The 18406-nt window shown below is 40.1% G+C and overlaps 1 protein-coding gene across 1 annotated transcript in view; it reads left to right on the plus strand.

Annotated features, from left to right (window-relative positions):
- Positions 1-13144, plus strand: part of saraf (store-operated calcium entry-associated regulatory factor) — a 31024-nt gene extending 17880 nt beyond the window's left edge. Inside the window, exons 4-6 of the mRNA XM_059970120.1 lie at positions 2552-2690; positions 5697-5812; positions 12476-13144. Of these exons, the coding sequence (XP_059826103.1) occupies positions 2552-2690; positions 5697-5812; positions 12476-12501 (281 nt within the window). The 3' untranslated portion in view covers positions 12502-13144. The remainder of the gene's footprint in view (positions 1-2551; positions 2691-5696; positions 5813-12475) is intronic.
- Positions 13145-18406: the final 5262 nt, after the last annotated feature.

The following is an 18406-nucleotide window of genomic DNA, read 5'->3' on the forward strand; positions in this document are numbered from 1 at the left end:
TAATTCCCAGCAATCCCAACTGTTTGATCTTAAACGTGGCACCCGACAGGGATGCCCTTTAAGCCCTCTGTTATTTGATCTGGCTATTGAGCCACTGGCAATTGCGTTTCGCAGTTGTACTGAACTGACTAGGATCTGGAGGGGCAGTTTTGAGCACAAAGTCTCTCTATATGCCGATGATTTGTTACTTTTTATATCAAACCCGACCACCTCCTTACCTTTGTTGTTTTCACTTCCCAATAAATTTAGTCAGCTATCCGGATACAAACTTAATCTACATAAGAGTGAACTTTTTCCGATAAATAAGGAAGCACAAGAATTAGAATTTCACAATCTCCCTTTTAAAGTAGTAAACAATTGTTTTACTTATCTTTGTATTATCGTAACAAGGAACTATAATCGACTGTTCGATGAGAATTTCAATAATCTTTTAAATTTTACAAAACAGAGATTAGCACAGTGGTCATCTCTGCCCATGTCTTTAATTGGGCGAATTAATGTAATTAAAATGTATATTCTCCCTAAATTTTTATACTTATTTTGATCTTTACCTATATTTATTCCTAAAGTTTTTTTTGATTCTTTAGATTCTATTATCTCGTCATACCTATGGAAGGGTAAACAGCCCAGACTCAATAAAGCTCATCTTCAAAAGCCTAAAGAGAAGGCGGCTTGGCGTTGCCTAATTTTCGTTCATATTATTGGGCAGCCAATATCCTACTTTTATAATCAGTCTGTTTGTCCAACATGGGTGGCAATGGAATTAAACGCTTTTAAGAAATTATCGATTCCAGCTTTACTTGGATTTGTTCTTCCTTGCCAATTGCCAAAATCTATTATTAATCCTGTAATCAAGCATACTCCGAGAATATGGGCTCAATTTAGAAAATACCATGGTCTTTAGAGTTTTTCCCTCTCTAGTCCTATTCTATACAATCATATATTTCAACCATCTATGCAGGATTCCAAATTCCAAGACTGGTGTAGGAGAGGTATCAGGCGCTTTGAAGATCTTTATATTGACCATCGGTTTGCGTCTTTTGAACAGTTGTCTATAAAGTTTAATTTACCGAATACTCATTTTTTTTAGTTATTTTCAAATTTGACATTTTATTAGCCCTTTAATACCACATTTTCCTGAACAACCTGATAAAAATGTTGTAGACTTGTTTCTTCAAATGAACCCCTTGAGCAAAAGTGTAATTTCTACTATTCGTGTTAAATTTATGACTCTCAGATGAACCCCTTGTGATAAAATTAAAACTGCTTGGGAGCATGATTTAGGTTTTTCTTTGTCCGACAAAGTTTGGGATTCAATTCTTAAATCTGTCAATTCAATCTCTTTATGTGCTCGTCATTGCCTCCTGCAGTTTAAAGTCGTCCACAGGGCTCATATGTCCAAAACCAAATTGGCGAAGTTCTACCCTGATATTAGTCCCTGGTGTGACAAATGCAAAGGAGGTGAGGCCTCCCTTTTCCACTTGTATTGGGCCTGTGCTACTCTGGAAAAATTTTGGAAAGATGTTTTTTTAACTTTATCTTCAATATTAAATTGTCATTTGGAACCTGATCCTTTGATCGCTCTTTTTGGTATTCTTCGAGACCCTGACAAGCATTTGACCCTGGCTAAACAACAAACATTGTCTTTTGCCTCTCTGCTAGCCAGACAAACAGTACTCCTTAAATGGAGAGATGTAGTTTCCCCTACCTATGCTCAATGGCTTAGGGATATTATGTCTTGTTTAGATCTCGAAAAGATTCACTACTCACTTTCTAATTCGGACATAAAGTTCCATAGGGTGTGGGGATCTTTTCTTGAATATTTTCATAACTCTCACTTAGATTGACAGGTGTTTGTTCTTTTTTCCCTTAATAATCAGACCCTACATTTCCAGCTTTTTTTTTGACTTCTGTTTTTTTCTGATCAGGTAGCAGGCTGCCACCCCCTTTTTTTATTGCAATATGTAGTTCTGGGGTAATGAAAGTGTATCTCATATAATGGTTGGCTTGGAGTTGGATAGGTGATGGATTGGGTGCTTTTCTTTCTTTTTCTCTTTTTTTTCCTTTTTTACTATGGGTGACTTGCTCATTTGTTAAGACATGTATTATTGTTATTTTTGTTTATATGGCAATGATCCTTCTATATATATTATTGATTTTCTTAACTGTAGTTTGTAGAAAATTATAAATAAAATATTTTAAAAAAGAGTTCTGGGAAGTGCAATTTGCACTTGGAGGAAAGCTCAGAGGTTGATAATTTTATTGTTTGTGATGTGGTAGATATGTAATGAACTTTATAAATTTTTATGATTCAATTCTGCCTTTGTCTACATCGTTTGAAAGTTGTATTTATTTTATTATTTTAAGTTTGCCAACCTGAAATCTGTATTTTTAAGATGATTTGCTGAAGTTTATTTTAAATTTACAATGGAAATTGTGATCACTAACTGTTAGACATTTCTTAACTTTTCACTTAAGCTTTATTATAGACTTGGAGCATATCCAATGTTGTTTCACTGTTTTTAATTCTCTTGTCTTTATCTATTTTCAGGGTGCACAACAGACGATGGCTTTTATAGCAAGGCCAATCAGGGCTGTGGTGGGTATCAAGCAGACCATAGGTCAGGACCAGGATTTTGGACTGGAGTGGGTGCTGGTGGATTACTTGGGTACTTGTTTGGTAACAGAAGGTATGTCTGTAGATCTAATGTAGCAGATTAGCACAGTTGTTAAAATAGCATTCTGTAATGTGGTAATTTTACTTTTGTCATAGATTTTAAGTATTATTTAGAATATGGATTCTACTTAATATAAAGATACTGTTGTGTAGATGGACTCTTTATTGGCACTCTGGATGGTATCTGGTGTATGTAATGGCAGCATACAGAGTGCACGAATCTTAATCGGTTTATAACTGGGAATACCACGGGAACATGAAAGTACAGCAATTTTTGTATGTTTTCATTCTCTGTTCACAGTGTTAGTAGACCTAATTTAGTCCTGTTGCCAAACAATAGTTTGTATCTTCCCTCTTTCTGGGCTTGTCTTTATCCTCTGCTTATATTATCTGTAAATGGTTCATTTAGTCTCTTCAATCTCAACATGATTTATTAAATCATTAGGTAACTTAGATGAACAAAACTGGCTTCTCATACATTCCATTCTATACTTTCAGATGCACACAGCCCTCTTAAATCCTAAAAGCTGAGCAAGAAGTGTATGCACGTCTCTCATTAGTATGCATGTCTCTCATTCCTGGTGAGGAAGATAAAGAATGGTAGGGTGAAGGAACCAAGGATGACAAGTGAAGTGGAAAATCTAGTCAGATGGAAGAAGGCAGCATACATGAGGTTTAGGTAGCAAGGATCAGATGGGTCTATTGAGGAATATAGGGTAGCAAGAAAGGAGCTTAAGGGGCTGAGGAGAGCAAGAAGGAGGCATGAGAAGGCCTTGGCGAGTAGGGTAAAGGAAAACCCCAAGGCATTCAATTATGCGAAGATCAAAAGGCTGACAGGAGTGAAGATAGGGCCGATTTGAGATAGTGGGAAGATGTGCCTGGAAGCTGTGGAAGTGAGTGAGGTCCTTAATGAATACTTCACTTTGGTATTCACCAATGAGAGGAAACTTGTTGACAGTGAGGACAATATGAGTGAGGTTGATGTTCTGGAGCACGTTGATATTAACGGAGAGGAGGTGTTGGAGTTGTTAAACTACATTAGACGGATAAGTCCCCGGGGCCTGATGGAGTATTCCCCAGGCTGCTCCACGAGGTGAGGGAAGAAATTGCTGAGCCTCTGGCTAGGATCTTTATGTCCTCATTGTCCATGGGAATGGTTCCGGAGGATTGGAGGGAGGCGAATGTTGTCCCCTTGTTCAAAAAAGGTAGTAGGGATAATCCGGGTAATTATAGACCAGTGAGCCTTACGTCTGTGGTGGGAAAGCTGTTGGAAAAGATTCTTAGAGATAGGATCTATGGACATTTACAGAATCATGGTCTGATCAGGGACAGTCAGCATGGCTTTGTGAAGGGCAGATTGTGCCTAACAAGCCTGATAGAGTTCTTTGAGGAGGTGACCAGGCATATAGATGAGGGTAGTGCAGTGGATGTGATCTACCTGGATTTTAGTAAGGCATTTGACAAGGCACCACACAGTAGGCTTAATCAGAAAGTCAGAAGGCATGGGATCCAGTGATGTTTGGCCAGGTGGATTCAGAATTGGCTTGCCTGCAGAAGGCGGAGGGTCGTGGTGGAGGGAGTACATTCAGATTGGAGGGTTGTGACAAGTAGTGTCCCACAAGGATCTGTTCTGGGACCTCTACTTATTGTGACTTTTTTAATTAACGACCTGTGTGGGTAGAAGGGTTGGTTGACAAGTTTGTAGATGATACAAAGGTTGGTGGTGGTGTGGATAGTGTAGAGGATTGTCGAAGATTGCAGGGGGACATTGATAGAATGCAGAAGTGGGTTGAGAAGTGGCAGAGTGTGAGGTGGTACACTTTGGAAGGACAAACTCCAAGGCAGAGTACAAAGTAAATGGCAGGATACTTGGTAGTGTGGAGAAGCAGAGGGATCTGGAGGTACATGTCCACAGATCCCTGAAAGTTGCCTCACAGGTAGATAGGGTAGTTTAGAAAGCTTATGGGATGTTAGCTTTTGTAAGTCGAGGGATAGAGTTTAAGAGTCGCGGGGTAATGATGCAGCTCTATAAAACTCTGGTTAAGCCACACTTGGAGTACTGTGTCCAGTTCTGGTCGCCTTACTATAGGAAGGATGTGGAAGCATTGGAAAGGGTACAGAGGAGATTTACCAGGATGCTGCCTGGTTTATGCATTATGATCAGAGATTAAGGGAGCTAGAGCTTCACTCTCTGGAGAGGAGGAGGATGAGACGAGATATGATAGAGGTGTACAAGATATTAAGAGGAATAGACAGAGTGGACAGCCAGCGCCTCTTCCCCAGGGCACCACTGCTGAATACAAGAGGACATGGCTTTAAGGGGAGGAAAGTTCAAGGGGATATTAGAGGAAGGTTTTTTACTCAGAGAGTGGTTGGTGCATAGAATGCACTGCCTGAGTCAGTGGTGGAAGCAGATGTACTGGTGAAATTTAAGAGACGACTAGATAGGTATATGGAGGAATTTAAGGTGGGGGATTATATGGGAGGCAGGGTTTAAGGGTCAGCACAACATCGTGGGCTGAAGGGCCTGTACTGTGTTGTATTGTTCTATGTTCATTAGAAGTACACCACTAGGCTTATTGGGCATTTTGCCCACTATGTAGTTGGTATTAGGAGTTTTTCCTAAATATGCTGAAGAATTCTGAACAGAATTTTACATAGCTTTTTCTCACAATGATGTATGTTTGGATATACTAATTAGGACCCTCATTTATAAACTTGCCAGTCCATCTACATTTTGTTTCAAGCATTTCTCCTGGATGTCTTGGCTGATGGCTGTTAATTTGGTGAACTTTTGTACTTATTTTACTCCCGGAAAATGAGTGCAACACTTACCAGTTTCTATCTTGCAAATTTCCTTTAGTCCAAGGAAAGCTCATGACTTTAATTAGAGTAAAGAGGATTACAAATGTTTTCTCCACATTCCGAACATAAAGTTCCAATGTTTGTGCCAAATTTGAATTATAATTATTGTGTTTATGGTAAGCAATGATTACCTTGGTCATTTTCCACCCCCCAGATCTCAGCCGAGCAGTTCATTTTACGAATACCAGAGGGGAAGTCCTGCATTTTACTCACAGCAAAGGCAAGAGAATAACTGGAAACCTGAAAACACTGGAAGCAGAACTGTGTCAGGTATGTACCTGTCACATATAAGGAAGAAGTATAAAAGTTTGCAGTTTTCCTCACTGTTGTTTTGCTGCTTTATAATTTTTTTTCTACTGTGACCAAAATGATCCCCTACCAAAACCCCATTTATTACTTTATCCATCTGTAAAACTATAAACTCCGAGACATAGGAGCAGAATTAGGGCATTTGGTCCATCAGGCCTGCTATGTCTTTCGATCATAGCTGATTTGTTATCCCTCTCAACCCACTCTCTTGACTTCCTCCTGTAACTTTTGATCCCCTCACTAATAAAGAACCTATTGACCTCTGCATTAAATAGACCCTGTGACTTGGCCTCCACAGCAGTTTGACAATGAACTCCACAGATTCATCGCCCTCTGGCTTAAAAAAAAATCCTCCTCTACTCTGTTTTAACGGGCCATCCTTCTATTCTGAGTCTGTGTCCTCTGGTCCTTGACTCTCCCACTCTAAGAAGTATCCTCTCCACATTCACTCTATCTAGGTCGTTCAGTATTTGATAGGTTTCCGTGAGATCCCCCATTCTTTTCAGCTCCCAACAAGTGCAGTCCCTGAACCATCAAACACTCCTCATTTATTAACCCTTCCATTCCTGGGATAATTCTCATGAACCTTTTCTGGACCTTCATCAATGCCAGCACATCCTTCCTTGGATAAGAGGCCAAATCTGCTGACAATACTCCAAATGTTGTCTGACCAATGCATTATAAAGTCTCAGCATTATATTCTTGCTTTTATATTCCATCCTCTTGAAATGAATGTCAACATTGCACTTACCGTCCTTACTACTGACTCAACCTGCAAATTAATCCTTAGGGAATCCTGTATTAGGAATTCCCAAATTCCTTTGTACCTCAGATTCTGAATATGCTTCTCATTTAGAAAATAGTTTATACTTTTATTCCTTATACTGAGGTGCATGACCATACATTTCCTTACACTCTATTCAATTGGCCACTACTTTGCCAGTTTTCCTAACTTATCCAAGTCCTCCTGCAGTTTCCCTCCTTCCTCAACACTCCTTGCTTCTCTACATACCTTTGTTGTGCTGGTAAACTTGGCCATTAATTTCATCTTCAGATCATTTACACATAATTTGAAAATAAGTGGTCCCAACACTGACCCCTGTGGAACACCCTTAGTCAACGGCATTTTTTCTCTTAATTGCTTTTTAGTTTCTCCTGTTGGAATTTAAAAGCTTACCAATTCCCCAGCTTCCCACAATTTTTTTGCAATATTGTATGGCCTTTCTTTTGCTTTCATATTGTTTTTGACTTCCCTTGCCAGGTTACCTCATCCTCCCTTTAGAATGATTCTTCTTTGGGATGAACTGATCCTGCACCTTCTGGATTACTCCTAGAAACTCCATTCATTGCTGCACTGCCATCATCTCTGTAGTGTCCCCTTCCAATCAACATTGGTCAGTTTCTCTCTCATGCCTCTGTTGTTTTTCCTTACTCCACTATAATATAATTTCATCTCATTTTAGCTTATGCCTTCTAAGAGTACCTTTACCTTAAGCTTGCTAATTATATAAAAAAAATCAGTATTTTTTTCTCTAGTGAGCTCATCTATAAGCAGCTCTAAAAAGCTATCTCATAAGCATTCCACAAGTTCTTTCTCTTGGTGTACACTCCCAGCTGATTTTCCAATACTGCATATTGAAATCCCCCATGACAAGCATAACATTTCCTTTTTTACTTGCCCTTTGTCACCTCATTATTGGAAGGATATGGAAGCTATGGAGAGGGTGCAGAGGAGATTTACCAGGATGTTGCCTGGATTGGAGAACAAGTCATATGAAGCAAGGTTAGCAGAGCTGGGACTTATCTCTTTGGAGCGTAGAAGAATGAGGGGGGTCCTGATAGAGGTCTACAAGATTATGAGAGGCATAGATAGGGTGGATAGTCAGTACCTGTTTCCCAGGGCACCAATAGCAAACACCAGAGGGCATATGTACAAAATTAAGGGAGGTAAGTTTAGGGGAGACATCAGGGGTAAGTTTTTTACACAGAGGGTTGTGAGTGCCTGTAATGACTTGCCAGGGATGGTGGTGGAGGCTAAAACATTAGGGGTATTTAAGAGCCTCTTGGACAGGCACATGGATGAAAGAAAAATGGAGGGTCATGGGGTAGTGTGGGTTTAGTACTTTTTTTAAGGATTATTTGGGTCAGCACAACATGGAGGGCTGAAGGGCCTGTACTATGCTGTAGTGTTCTATGGTCCTATGGTTGTAATTTGTGCTCCACATTAGTTATAACTTACATTGGGGCTCTTTTTACCCTTGCAGTTTTTAACTCTGTCCACAAGGATTTTACATATTCTGATCCTATGATCCTCTTATAGGGATTTGACTTTTTTTTTTAACCAACAGTGATGCCCTCAGTGTCACACTTGCCAATTTCTAACCATGCTACAAGATCATTTACCTGTTTTCTTATGCTGCATGCGTTCAAATATAAAACCCTCAGTCTTGCATTCATGACCCTTTTCAATTTTGTCTCCATGTTAACTGAAGTTAAATTATCCTTTTTTCAGCTTTGTCTATTATTCTGCAGACTTCTGGAACCTCTCCTATACTTTCCTTCCTTTTTACTATATTCTTACTTTTCCAAGCTGTGCCTCCACACCCCCCCCCCCCCCCACATCCTCACTATTTAGTGTAAAGCACAATCCAGAGCCCTAATTGTGAGAGTTGTCATGACCCTGGTTCCCATCTTCCTCCTTCTCTAATACTGGTGTCCATGTCTCGAGTTCTAAAGCACCTCTCTCACACCAATCTTTAAACCATGCTTTTAGCTCTCTGATCTTGTTAAGCCTGTATCAGTTTGCATCTGTCTGAGGTAACAATTTTGGTTCAGTAATTTAATTTATCCCTTACTGCTCAAATTCCCTCAGCAGAACTTCTTTCCTCCTTCTTATGTCATTGGTATTCATATGGACAGTGACAGCTTGATCTTCCTCCTCACACTCCAAATTCCTCTGCGGGTCAGATGAGAATCCTCAAACACGGATACCAAGCAGACCACACAGCTGTTTGCACTCTCAATCCTTGCAACAGAAAATTCTCTCTATTTTCCTGACAATACTGTCTCTAATTACAACTCCATTTCTCTCCTCTTCCTCCTCTTGAGTAGCTTCCTGAACCACAGAAGCCTAAAAACATTTTGTCACTGATACAGTATTTTTGAAATGTATTCATTAATATCCAAATAGCAAATCTCCTAATCTGGGTTTATAGCAAGATATTACAAAACCACCATATAATTTGTTAAATCATTAGCTGAATTTGTTGCACGTCGAATTTTGACTGTCAACAGGAGAGACATTGCTTTTCTTAATAGCGTAGTGTTATTTGTAACTGATACATAAGTGTTTTTAATTCCTCATTTAAAGGGCAGTATGGGCAGTACTGTGCCTCCTCATTGTACTGAGATGTAAACTGAAGTTTCTAGAGTGTGTTCTGACTTTTAGATGAGTGTTATCACTGAACCACAGTTGTTACCATACTTCCTCTACATTGCATTGGATAATACATTTAAGACCATAAAATATAGGAGCAGAATTAGTGCATTTGGCCTATTGAATTTTCTCCGCCATTTCATCATGGCTGATCCGGTTATCTTCTCAGCCCCAATCTCCTGCCTTCATGCCCTGACCAATCAAGAATCTATCAACCTCTGCCTTAAATATACATAAGGACTTGGCCTCTGCAGCTGCCTTTGGCAAAGAATTCCACAGATTCACCACTCTCTGGCTAAAGAAATTCCTCCTCATCTCTGATCTAAAAGGATGCCTCTCTATTCTGACACTGTATCCTCTGGCCTTAGACTTTTCCACCATAGGAAACATCCTCTCCACATCCATTTTATCTAGGCCTTTCAGCATTTAATATGTTTCAATGAGGTCAGTCCTCATTCTTCTGAATTCTAGTGAATACAGGCCCAGAGCCATCAAATGCTCTTCATAAGACAAGCCATTCAATCCTGGAAGCATTCAATCTTGGAATCATAATAGTGGCATATAAAATGACGAGAAGCATAGATTGGGAATAAATGGTTGGAATATCTTTCCATGGTGGGGGTATCAAAAATAAGGTGGCGTAGGTTTAAGGTGAGAGGCAAGAGTTACAAAGAGGATCAGATGAGAAAGTTTTGTTTTTACACAGAGAGGAGATGATAACTGAAACACACTGACAGAGAAACTGATACAAGCAAAGATATATTACTGCACCTAAGAGGCATCTAGACAAGATCTTGAATAGGATTGCAAAGAAGAATATTGATCTAATAGAGGCATATTGGATTAATTAGGTAGTCAGTGGAGTCAGCCTGAGTGTGGTGGGTTAAAGGCAAGCCATTTAATCCTGGAATAATTTTCATAAACCTGCTTTGAATCCTCTCCAGTTTCAGCATATCCGTTCTAAGATGAGGGGCCTAAGCCTGCTCACTATAATCCAAGTGGGGCCTCAATTATAAAGTTTCAGCATTACCTCCTTGCTTTTACATTCTGGTGCTCTTGAAATGAATGCTATCTGCATTTGCCTTCCTCACCACAGACTCAACCTGCAAGTTAACCTCTAGGTAATACTGCACAAGAACTCCCAAGTCCCTTTGCTCCTCAGTTTTTTGTATTTTCTCTCCATTTAGAAAATAATCCACAACTTCATTTCTTCTTCCAAAGTGCATGACCATACACTTCCAGACACTGTATTCCATCTGTCATTTCTTCGCCTTTTCTCCTAATCTACTCTCTTCTTTTTCAAAACTACTTGCCAACCTACCTTCATATTGTCCGCAAACTTTGCGACAAAACCATCAATTCCATCATCCAAATCATTGACATACAACTTAAAAAGAATCGGTCCCAGCACCTACCTGTGTGGTCAGCCAACCAGAAGAAGCTCCTTTTATTCCCCACTCTTTGCCTCCTGCTAATCAGCCGTTTCTTTATCCATACCAAAATCTTTCCTGTAACACTAGGGGCTCATAGCTTGTTAAGCAGCCCTGTGTGGTGCCTTGTCAAAGGCCTGCTGAAAATCCAAGTACACAACACCAACCAATTCTCCTTTGTCTATCCTACTTCTTGTTTCTTCAAAGAATTTCACCAAATCTGTCAGGCAAGATTTTCCCTTGATGGAACCATGATGACCATGGCCTATTTTATTATGTGCCTCCAAGTACCCTGAGATCTCATCTTTAATAATTGACTTCGGCATCTTCCAACTTCACAGGTCGGACTAGCTGGTCTGGAGTTTCCGTTCTTCTGTCTCTCTCCCTTTTTAAAGAGTGGAGTGACATTTGCAATTTTCCAGTACCATTCCACAATCTAGTGATTCTTGAAAGTGATTACCAATGCCTCCACGAACACTTCAGCCACTCTTTCAGATTCATGGGATGTACCCCATCTGGTCCAGGTGACTTCTCTGCCTTCAGAAGTTTGTTTCCCAAGAACCTTCTCTCTAGTAATGGTAACTTCACGTACTTCATGACCCCTGTCGCCTGGAACTTCCACCATATTACCAGCGAAGACTGATGCAAAATACTTATTCAGTTCGTCTGCTATTTCTTTGCCCCTATTACTACCTCTCGAGCATCATTTTCCAATGGTCCAATATTACTCTTGCCTCTCTTTTACTTGTTATGTATCTGAAGAAACTTTTGGTATCTTTAATATTACTGGCAAGCTTATTTTTGTATTCACTCTTTACCTGAATTACTTTTTAATTTGCCTTTAGCTGTTTTTTAACAATCTTCCCAATCTAGCTTTCCATTAATTTTTGTTCTATTATATGCTGTCCCTTAGCTTTTATGTTGCCTTTGATTTATCTTGTTAGCCATGGTTGTGTCACCTTACCTTTTAGAATACCACTTCCTCTTTGGGATGTATATATCCTGCGCCTTCCAAATTTCTTCAGGAAATTCCAGCCATTGCTGCTCTGCTGTCATCCCTGCCAGTGTTCTTTTCCGATCAATTCTGGCTAACTCCTGTCATGTCACTGCAATCCCCTTTACTCCACTATAATTCTGATACATCTGACCTCAGCTTGTCCTCCTCAAATTCTAGGGTAAATTCAATCATATTATTTTCACTTCCCCTTCAGAGTTCTTTTACCTGAAGCTTTCTAATCAATTCTGGTTCATTGAACAACACCCAGTCTGGAATAGCAGATTCCATTGTGGGCTCGACCAAGAGTTGCTTTCAAAAGCCATGTCATAAGCATTCTAGAAAATCCCCCTCCTGGAATCCAGCACTAACCTGATTTCCCCAATCTGCCTGCATGTTGAAAGCCCTTCCCTGGAAGAGAGCCCAAAAATCTTATGCTATTCTTACGCCAACTCCTTAGCCACGTATTGAATTATGCAATCTTCCTACTTAAGTATGTAAATTTGTTGCAGGCCAAAATTAGAATTACCAGAGGAAGTAATGAATGGAAACTTCTTGGATTCTGTCAAGAAACAATGCAATCAAATATCTAGTCTTCACATCAGTTTGAGATGTTTTATTCTTTCTCAAAAATGTAATTTTTCTGTAGTGGTGAGTAGAGTGTGATGAGTTTGGGTGTCCCATGTGTCTAAATGTAATTGCATAAAAATATCCATAATTGTACTTGGCAAATTGAAAAAATTAAGCATGCCTTTTTTTTTCAGGCTTTGGTGGAACAAAAAGAAGATAAGGAAATTAAGTTCAAGAGCTCAGCAAAATTTATTGGTTTAAAGCTTGCTGCTTCAGTCTGGCAGTGTATTATGAGGATGTGGAAGAAAGATATTGCATTGCTCAGTAATTTTAGACGTGTAATTGACTGGTGCAAACTTGCTATTGTATTCAATTTAGTGTGTTTTGAATCTGCAACATAATTAGGGCGTATTGAAAAATGTGATACATGCTCATATATGCCTGAGCATTTCAGTCAAGAATACGGTTTGTTTTTCTATCATAAACTGAAAGGAAGTATAATTTGACAATGTTGAGTATACTGCCAGTGAGGTACAGTTTGAATATTCTGGGAAATGGAAGTTGGTAGGTTAGAACAAATCTTACCTTCTAACAATTGTTTTGGTAAATTTTCAATCTAATATCTTCGCTATCAGTTTCATTAGCAATTCTCATAATTAGTTGGTTGATTAAATATTATTTGGGGCAAGAGGACGAATAACTATGAATCAATATTCAGCAGCAGGACCTGCTCAATATTTAATTTTACTTATTAGAAAATGTAATATATATCATATTGTGCAGACCTTTGTGATTTTCTCCGGTCACTACTTCCTGTTCCCACTCCTTTCTCTCTTTGAGTATAAAATTCCATTTATACTGCTGGAATGCTTCTAATTTTTCTGTGTTCTTATGCATGGATTGTCTTCAGTTGGTTTCACTGTTCATAAATATCATGGGTATTGGGGAGGAGATGAGGTGGCTCAGTAATAAATTCTGTTCTAGTTAATTTATGCATGTAAGAGTCTGTCTTTGCTAATGGGATCTAAGGTAAAATTCATGAAACAAATTGCTAAATTATGAGTGAATGTGGCTACTATAACTTCAAGATCAAACAAAAAACGGCAGGTTCTGGAAATATTAAATGCCGGAAATAGCAGGTCAGGCAGCATCTGTGGAAATGGAAATAGAGTTAGCCTATTGGGAAAGTGAGAAAGCAGGTTAGGTTTAAATTTAATAAAGGCTGGGAGAGGGATGGGAAGGACAAGAGGTCAGTGTTGCCAAAATGTTCCTGTAGATCAGAGCTGTATATGAATCCTGAAACTAAAAGAAGAATGAAGAATGGCAGCAGAGCCGAACTGATCGGGTAGTATCAGTTTAAAAACAAGTGTCTGATACAGACAAAAAGCAAGTTGTGTGAAGCTAGTTCTTCAATCATTCTGGTGGTCATATGATACAATACTTTAACATTAGTAAATGAATGTCAACATTAATCCTCATACATTGGTAGATCCAGAAACAGACAGACAGACATACTTTATTGATCTCAAGGGAAATTGGGTTTCGTTACAGTTGCACCAACCACGAATAGAGTAGAAATATAGCAAAATAAAACCAGAAATAATTAAATGATAATAAGTAAATTATGCCAAGTGGAAATAAGTCCAGGACCAGCCTATTGGCTCAGAGTGTCTGGCACTCCGATGGAGGAGTTGTGAAGTTTGATGGCCACAGGCAGGAATGACTTCCTATGATGCTCGGTATTGCATCTCGGTGGAATGAGTCTCTGGCTGAATGTACTCCTGTGCCTAACCAGTACATTATGGAGTGGATGGGAGACATTGTCCAAGATGGCATGCAACTTGGACAGCATCCTCTTTTCAGATACCACCGTCAGAGAGTCCAGTTCCACCCCCACAACATCACTGGCCTTGCAAAAGAGTTTGTTGATTCTGTTGGTGTCTGCTACCCTCAGCCTGCTGCCCCAGCACACAACAGCAAACATGATAGCACTGGCCACCACAGACTCGTAGAACATCCCCAGCATCGTCCGGCAGATGTTAAAATATCTCAGTCTCCTCAGGAAATAGAGACGGTTCTGACCCTTCTTGTATACAGCCTCAGTGTTCTTTGACTAGTCCGGTTTATTGTCAATTTGTATCCCCAGGTATTTGTAATTCTCCACCATGTCCACACTGACCCCTTGGATGGAAACAGGGGTCACCGGTGCCTTGGCCCTCCTCAGGTCCACCACCAGCTACTTAGTCTTTTTCACATTAAGCTGCAGATGATTCTGCTCACACCATGTGACAAAGTTGCCCACCGTAGCCCTGTACTCAGCCTCATCTCCCTTGCTGATGCATCCAACAATGGCAATGTCATCAGAAAACTTCTGAAGATGGCAAGACTCTGCAGTAGTTGAAGTCTGATGTGTAGATGGTGAAGAGAAAGGGAGACGGGACAAGTTCCCTGTGGAGCCGCAGTGCTGCTGACCACTCTGTCTGACACACAGTGTTGCAAGTGCACATACTGTGGTCTGCCATTCAGGTAATGAATAATCCATGACGCCAGGGGAGCATCCACCTCATCACTGTCAGCTTCTCACCCAGCAGAGCAGGGTGGATGGTGTTGAACGCACAGGAGAATTCAAAAAACATGACCCTCACAGAGCTCGCCGGCTTGTCCAGGTGGGCGTAGACATGCTAGAAGAAAACACCTTGTAAGAAGGTTTGGGAAGTATGTTAACATCCTCATCTTCCCAGCTTTTCCCAATTGAATGTTCTGCACATTATGACATTACTTTTGCTCTGATGATTACTGCACAGAGACATAAAATTAGTTGTGACCAAGACATTAGTGCTGCTCAGTTTGTCAATAAAATGTTCAGCCATGTCCAGGCAGAAGAAAAAAAATTGTTTTGCCATCTAGAAGACACTGGTACATCTTTTAAAAGTTGCACTGATAATAAGTTATTTATACTCATCACTTGCCAAAAGGAAGCTTCAAATTTCTGCTGGAAAATTGCACAAAAATTCCCTGGATTTGCTTGCATAAACTGAATTGAAGAGTTAGTAATCCCAGCAGGAAGGTTTGCTGTTGTTTTACAGCTCGTTAAAAGGTTTACTGAGTATAGAGCATTGCTGTCAAGATTTTAGTTACATACTGGGTGATCTTGGGTTCCAACATCTAAAAGTTTTTGGTGGGACATGGGTAGAAGTGGTGTATATTTATTTACCAGCAAATTACTTGTATAAATTCAGGAGATTTCTATCAGCTGATCATTTGTCTATAGCTGAGGTAATGTAAGTGAGCTGAAAGGATTTCTGACACCCAACCCAGTGTAGATTGCATCAAACTGGACTATGTGTACCACTCCCGAAGCATCTATGTCAAGACCACTGGTTACTTTCCCCAAGCAGTAAAACTGATCAATACCTCCAAGTCTCCAACCACCACTGCTTTAATATTCCTTGTCACTGTATGTACAGACACTCCTGTGTCTAGTGCCTCTTAATGGGCATGCAATCAATGAATATAATCTGATTTTTTTATATTATTGGATGTTTTTAATTATTGTGTTTTTTGTGTTGCATTGGTTCTGGAGTGATAATTATTTCTTTCTGCTTTATACTTGTGTATGGGAAATAACATTAAGTAATCTTAATTAAGGGAACCATTCCTGCTTCTCTTCTCAATTGCCCATCATCACGTGTTGGTGCCCCTCCTTCCCTTTCTCCCATGGCCCACTCTTCTATCAGATTCTTTCTTCAGCCCCTTTACCTTTTCTACCTATCACTTGCCAGCTTCTCACTTCACCCCTCCCCCACCTATCCCCAACCCCCTTCCCCCTTACCTGGTTTTGTCTGTCACCTTCTAATTTGTATTCTTTGCCCTTCCTCCACCACCATATTGATTTTTGGTCTAAACCCTCAGTTCTCTATGCTCCCCTCTTGATGCCGCCTGACCTGCTGCACTCCTTCAGAATTTTGTATGTGTTACTGTGAAAAGTGACAATTGTGTTCTGAACTTAACCAGTTCATGATCATCTTCAAATAGAGTGTTAGCTCCCTGTTATGATTCAATAATATTATCATTGATTGAACAGGATGAAAAAGCTCAGCTGGACTGGCCATGTAATTACTGTGGTTAGAATAACAAAAACTGCTGAGGACCTTGCAGTAAGTAACTCTCTTCTTGACCACATTAAGCATTTTCTTTATCATTGTCATCATCAAGGCACACTCAAGCAAGGGATGAGTGAACTCCAGCTACAGAGGGTTAATCTGAAAGGACAAAGCAACCCACATGATCCACACCACAATGGCTGGTATTAGTATTTACTTCCTCCTCCACAATTGCACTCTGGCTGTTCTCTGGAGAATGCATAGCTCTTGACTGCTTAAAACATCTGAGATCCACAAGCTCCATCACCAAGGGCAATGACAGCAGCCATATAGGAAGACTATTATGTCCCCTTCAAGTCCCTCATCCCTTCAGCAATGCTGGGCCTAAATCCTTTAATTTCCCATAGTGTAGTACTAAAGAGGGTCAAAGGTTGAAGCTGCTTCACCATCTCTTATGCAATTATTGATGGGCAATATGTTCACATCAGAAAAAATTGTTACTCATGGAAATTCTACCTGCAATGAGTACGTACAACTACCAAATCATTAATATTGGGTATTAGCTCTAAAGAAATAAAATCATATTCTTCTTACCAGAGGATTTAACACCTATTCCTCAGCTTTTAGCGAGGTCTTCAAGACATGAATGCAGGTTCATAGATGGGCACTTCCTCCACAGTTTCTCTAAAAGGGAGATCTAAGCTGCATATAGCAGCCAGTGTGGGGTCTCACTAAAGCCCTGTACAATTGCAATAAGATATACCTCCTAAACATGGGAAATTCTGTAGCTGTTGGAAATCTAAAGAAACACACACAAAATGCTGGAGGAACAGCAGAAAAAATCTATGGAAATGAATGAACAGTCGATGGCTTGAGTCCTGAAGCTTAGATTGTCCATTTATTTCCATATATGCTGTCTGACCTGTTGAGTTCCTCCAGCATTTTGAGTGTGGTGCTTTATACCTCATATTTTGGGTCCATGACTTGAAAATCAGCATGCCATTTGCCTCCTTTACTGTTTACTGCACCTGTACGTTTACATAAATTAATCTCTGTATGAGGGCTGTGAGATCTTATTGTAACCCCACCTCTCCACTTCCCATTAAGATATTCTGACTTCCTAGTTTTGCCACAAAGTGGATTCATCACAGTTACCCATAGTATGCTTTACCTTTATTTAGTCACTCCCTTAAGCTGTCTAAATCTCACTGGAGCATTTCTGCACTCTTCACACAGCATATCTTAAACTTTAATATCTCCAAGTTCAACCCAAAGGTAGATGGGATGTAATGCCTGTCATGCTGCTCCATCTCTGGCAGTGTTCCGGGCTTCCTTCACTGTGTCACTACTGTCAGTCATGCAAGTCCTGAAAGGTGACCAGGAAAATTGTCACACTCGGATGTCAAAGGATTCTTCTTTGTTGTTTCCATAATAATTTTGTTTTACTAGTCAGGATTGTTGGCCCTGAGCTGAATCCCCAAACGTGGGGGACCGGTGGACCACTCAGTCTAGCCTCTACAGTTTGACCGGTTTGGCATGGGTGACCCTACCAAGTGCCAAAGCATGAAGTTTGACTCCAGCCAATGTAGCTCTCTGGGTCATTGAGGCATGCAAGCCTCCAAACCCTACGACAAGATTGGAGGAAAGGTGGATGGAAGCTTTATGCCAAACCTGAAGATACTGCCTGTTACACTGCTGGTGTTTAGGGCAGCAATGCACGTCCTGTATATTTTAGAGCTTCTTTCATTGTGCCAATAGTTTCCTCTTGGTTTTCACTATTATCAGCCATGCAGATCCTAGGTGAAGACTCAGGAGTACCATTGCACTCATGCAGAAGGATTCTTCTTTGCTGTTTCCATAGCAATTTTGTTTTACCAGTCAGGGTTGTTAACATTGAACTGAACTTGGAAGACCGGTAGACCACTCTTAGTCTGGCCTCTACCCTTTGACCTGTTAGGCATAGGTGACTCTACCAAGAGCCAAAGCATAAGGTCTTGATTCCAGCTCTCATCACAGCTCACT

This window comes from Hypanus sabinus, chromosome 5, assembly GCF_030144855.1.
Source record: "Hypanus sabinus isolate sHypSab1 chromosome 5, sHypSab1.hap1, whole genome shotgun sequence".
Lineage (NCBI taxonomy): Eukaryota > Metazoa > Chordata > Chondrichthyes > Myliobatiformes > Dasyatidae > Hypanus > Hypanus sabinus.